Source organism: Scaptodrosophila lebanonensis, unplaced genomic scaffold (assembly GCF_003285725.1).
Source record: "Scaptodrosophila lebanonensis strain 11010-0011.00,11010-0021.00 unplaced genomic scaffold, SlebRS2 tig00000001-arrow-pilon, whole genome shotgun sequence".
NCBI classification, from domain to species: domain Eukaryota; kingdom Metazoa; phylum Arthropoda; class Insecta; order Diptera; family Drosophilidae; genus Scaptodrosophila; species Scaptodrosophila lebanonensis.
In genome coordinates, this window is record NW_022060529.1 from 18,928,133 (window position 1) to 18,932,690 (window position 4,558).

The 4,558-nt window shown below is 38.0% G+C and overlaps 1 protein-coding gene across 1 annotated transcript; it reads right to left on the reverse strand.

The window, feature by feature from the left end:
• Nucleotides 1-2,275: 2,275 nt before the first annotated feature.
• On the reverse strand, nt 2,276-4,163 carry LOC115633974. Its single transcript, XM_030531494.1, has 4 exons — nt 4,123-4,163; nt 3,948-4,038; nt 2,606-2,837; nt 2,276-2,545 (listed from the first exon to the last, which is right to left on the reverse strand). The coding sequence occupies exons 2-4, from the start codon at nt 4,012-4,014 to the stop codon at nt 2,374-2,376; spliced, it is 471 nt and encodes a 156-aa protein (XP_030387354.1). The 5' UTR covers nt 4,015-4,038; nt 4,123-4,163; the 3' UTR covers nt 2,276-2,373.
• Nucleotides 4,164-4,558: the final 395 nt, after the last annotated feature.

Sequence of the window (4,558 nt, forward strand, 5' to 3'; positions counted from 1 at the left end):
TGGTGCATCGTTTCTTCTTACAATGTCGCAAGGCTAATGAGGAATACTGAAACAACCAGTCGTAGATATTGTACCACCATCACACTTTAGCCACCGTCATTGAACCGGACTTGAAAGGATGGTTTGCCAAAATAGAGGAAATAAAGACCGTCTTGATAGAAGACGTCGCACCAGAAGTGCTTTAAGAATTGGAAAAAAGTGCTGGACATTATATCTGAGAAGGACTACTTTGAAAAGTAATTGATGAGTAAATACATATTTATCGATTATCGATAAATAGTCACCTTTATTTAAACAACCGTTATGTGTATAAAATTGTATTCTTTAAGACCGCTAGGCACACAAGCATTTCATTTAAATTGCTGCCACACATGCATACAAGTATGTATTTAATTTAAAAATATGTGACAGACAACTCCTTTTTAAGACCGAATAGATGGTGGCATTTCTCGGGTTTGATTTAATGCTGCGCCGCATAAATTCATTACACTGTAAGAGTTGCGTGGAATAAATTTTAATAGAAGCCAACTACAGGAGCAGCAACGGAAAGCCAAACCAGAACGCATCTAAACGAATTAAACCTCAACATAATCAAGCAAATTAATAGCCGCGCATGCACGCAGACAACGTCAACGGAGCAGCCGAAACAGTTGCGGGAGCAGAGATCAAAGTAATTAATTATAATAATTAAAACTTTTGAGAAACCGTGCGCCAAGTGCCAAGTGGCAAGTCGAAGCGCACACCACCACCAGCAGCGTGAAGTTGTGAAAAGTTTTCAACATTTGCGTGTTGTTGTTGTTGTTGTTACTGGTGTGGGGACATATGGGCTGGTGTGGTTGCACGTGTGTACGTGTGTGTGTGTGGTTGCTTGGGCCTGTTTTTGACTTTCCATAACATCCAGCTAGCTTTGCATACAGATCCAAAGTGCGTATACCTGTTGAGATTTGGCCAATTCCCCAAGCAAATAACATATTCATATCTTGTCTAAGCCCACTAACTCGATCCGCTCCAGCTGCTTTACAAACACATGCAAGCACGTGCGTGTGTGTCTGTATGTATGCAAATGTGTACTTATTAAGATGCTTGGCATAGTTTGTCATCATCAGCCGAGTGCACTACTTTTAATCACCGTTAACAACAGTGCTGCCAGTTCTTACTATTTAGAAAGGCCAGAAATGAAAAAAATATAGCCAGAGAGCTAATGAGAAAAAGATAATCTGTGTTGTCGTTCCCGCTAAAAAAAAAAGACATGTTAAAAGATGCAAAAAATTTGCAGACTAATTTGTCGTATTATAGAGAAAGTTCTTGAATTGTAAATACCAACAAAATTTGATTTAAAGTGTTTCCTTTATATTGGTGTGAAAACAGTCTATTAGCTACTTTTGAGGAACTTCTTTTATATTGGTACAACATTATTCCATGACCCTAAATATTGAAATATATTTATGTATTTAGATTCGAAATTTAGAACCAATAAAGACTTCTGCTTCTGATTCATTCATTGGCATTTATGTAAACTTATGTACAGTGAAAACTCCCTTAACGGACACATCTTTTATGCGGACACTCTGCGGAGAACACTTTTTCCAGAACATTCGATCGGTGTATAAATTATTTAAGTATCCTCTTAAGGGACACTCCCCTTCAACGGACAAAAATTGGCCGAACGTGAGTGTTCGGCCAAGAGAGTTATCACTGTATACGGCAAGATGAAAAATAAATAGTTGGCAGCTGGATCAGTTTTCAATTAATATTTATTTGTATAGAGTTTAGTTTAGTAATTACCAAAACCTACAAAGTGCTAACAATTTCGACAGCCGTAATATTCAATTTTCATCCGCAATCGGCATTTGAAATCCTCCGAGTTGGCGGGAAAATAGCTAAATTGGCAGCACTGGCTAAAATGCGAAGGCTTAAACTGTTCACCACCACGTTTGTATGTGTGTGTGGTGGTGTGCTGTGGTGAGTTGTGGCTGACACCCACACTTCAAAGCCATCAATTCCGCTTGGGTAAACTAATATTGTAAAAGCATTTACCAACACTGCTGCAGGCACAGCTCAAACACCAGGGCTGCTGCCAACGCCCACCACCACCCACTTAGCATTGTTCGTGCTCAGCGGAGTTTGTGGTGCACTTTTTGCGAAATTAAACGCGAGGCACAACAGGAGCGTGTGTATGTGTGTGTGCGTGTGTGTGGCAAGCAATCATCTAAAGTGTCTCGCAACCGAAATGAATTGCACTTCTGATGCAGAATTAATTGACCCGTTCTCGATCTTGTTACGAGTATGAGTTGGCTTTACTTTTATTGCTTTTCAACAGGCACTATCGAAATTTTATTTAAATTGTAAACTACTGCTTATATATTTACTTAACTAGAGATGAGACTGCTGCGAGGTGACGGTGTATTTTCCTGTATTATCCAGTTTACCCTGAGTGGTAAGCACATGTACGCCAGTAGAATCAGCCACACCGCTTTGCTGTACCACCTGGGCCACAGGTCTCCTGCTCGATCCATATGTCGAGGAGGTGCCACCAAAGCGGGAGCTATTAATGAAAAAAATGTTGCTATCATTTTATTCAATAAATTGAAAGTACAACACTTACTCTACACTAGTAGGCTGGTCAAGACCCTGTGAATTGTAATGGACGTGCTGGCTAGTGAAATGCACTTTTCCATCCGATGATGAGCTGGACGATGAAGACGATGACGATGATGAGGAGTATCCGACATCACGACGCAGACGGCGCAGCAAATGGGCGCTCACTGGATGCACTCTCGACTGATGACCCTCAGAGTCCAGTGTGAAGAAAGCTCGCGGCACGAATTGGCCAGCATCTGAAATGGTTAGAGCAGATTTCACAAATTAGAAATTCTTATTGAAGCTCTTTCCGATTTCTAATGACGTGGATAAACAATATGATTTTATGATTCCGCAACACGAAAAGCTTCGAAATGGGAACTGTACAAGTATTTGAAAATATTTACACATCTAAAGCTGTGAACATTTTTCCAATGAAAAATACTTGCAGTTTTTAAGCATTTTAAGAAATCAATATCCAAATCATATCCATTTTTAAACAGCGTTAACGATATAAGAAATACTCGTATCATTGATGGAAACTTTTCCCAAATGCCAATTGGTCTAACAACCAATTCCTCTAATTTTGAGCATCCACATTAATTACGTGACTTGTGAAAACATAAAATAATATTTATAATCGCGCCTCTTTCTGTTTCCAAGTTCCATCGAATTGTATCGAAATTGGTAAATGTCCTTAACAGATTTCGTTTTTCGATTGCCCTTTCTATAAAATGTGATGCCCGGGAGAACCATTTTTTTTTCGATTTTAAAATTTGTTTATTACGATTAGGCGATATTTAAATAAAATTCGGCCGCCGAATAGGCCATCCAAGAAATGTATACAACGCATTATATACCAGTTATATTATTCTATTCGTTATACTCGTAAATATTTACCAGCAAGGTGTTATTTTGTTTTTAGCATTCATTAAATAGCAAATGTATTTTGGAACCCAACAAGTTTTGCTTTAAATCGCCAACTAAGCTTCTATACCTAGACCTGTTATTTTCGATTGTGGAAATTTACAAATTTTGGCAATCGCCATAAAGCTAACAATAAAATCTTAATAGAGGTAGGAGCTGCATATACTATATGTACTCATCATATGAAATTATTGTTAATTAACTATTTAAACTTCATTGAAAACTATATACATACACAATTTACTATTTTTTTTCTTCAAAAACTCAGATATTAATAGAGACAATGAAAACATTAACATTTCTTTGTTGTTCTAACTAAGAAATTGTTTGTTTAAGACGATGATGTAATAACAAGTTTTAAGCTCTAATCAGTAAGTAACATCGGCGTATTCGCTTGTGACGCACACGCTGTACAGATGATTGTTAAATGGCCAACTTACCGGAAGAGGCAAAAACGCCAGCGCAGAGAGTGGCCAGAAGGCAGGCAGCGAACAAAGTGTATTTCATATTTTCAACTTTTGACACAAAGATCTGCAATTTTGAAAGCCAACAATAGCTATATAGTATGTGTATATGTGTTGGTGAAATCGAACGGGAGGGGGATCGCACACTCACACAACGAAAGATTTAGGCAACGAACTCGACTGCCGGCAACACGCAAAGTTTAAAAACGACTAAACTTTCGGTGTCGATGGTTGAGGCTTTTATATGGAAATTTAGCGTTGACGCAGTGCGAATAAGAGGAAGAATATACAAAGCAGACAACGAGAAGATGAGAAGATGAGAGACAGAAGCGAAAAGAGACAAACAGAGAATTTTATTGAATCAAGAAAGCTCAGCTCTCCATTAGCACACTAAACTGCCATGGAAATATGACTAGGCTGATCAACTTCTATTCTGAAATAATTTCTCCCTCACACGTTTACTATGTATTTTGGAGCGGGATTTTTTTTATCATCACATATCTTGTTTTAATTTGAATTTTTTGGGAAGCACAAATAAGTGATAATAATAAAAACAGGCAAAACAAGCTCGAAAGCAGAATCAATTG

Coding starts and splice junctions, on each gene's coding strand:
- LOC115633974 (XM_030531494.1), bottom strand. CDS start 4,014: ATGAAATACACTTTGTTCGCTGCCTGCCTTCTGGCCACTCTCTGCGCT. Junction 2,838..3,947: donor TGGCGTTTTTGCCTCTTCCG/GTAAGTTGGCCA, acceptor TAACCATTTCAG/ATGCTGGCCAATTCGTGCCG. Junction 2,546..2,605: donor GACCAGCCTACTAGTGTAGA/GTAAGTGTTGTA, acceptor TTTCATTAATAG/CTCCCGCTTTGGTGGCACCT.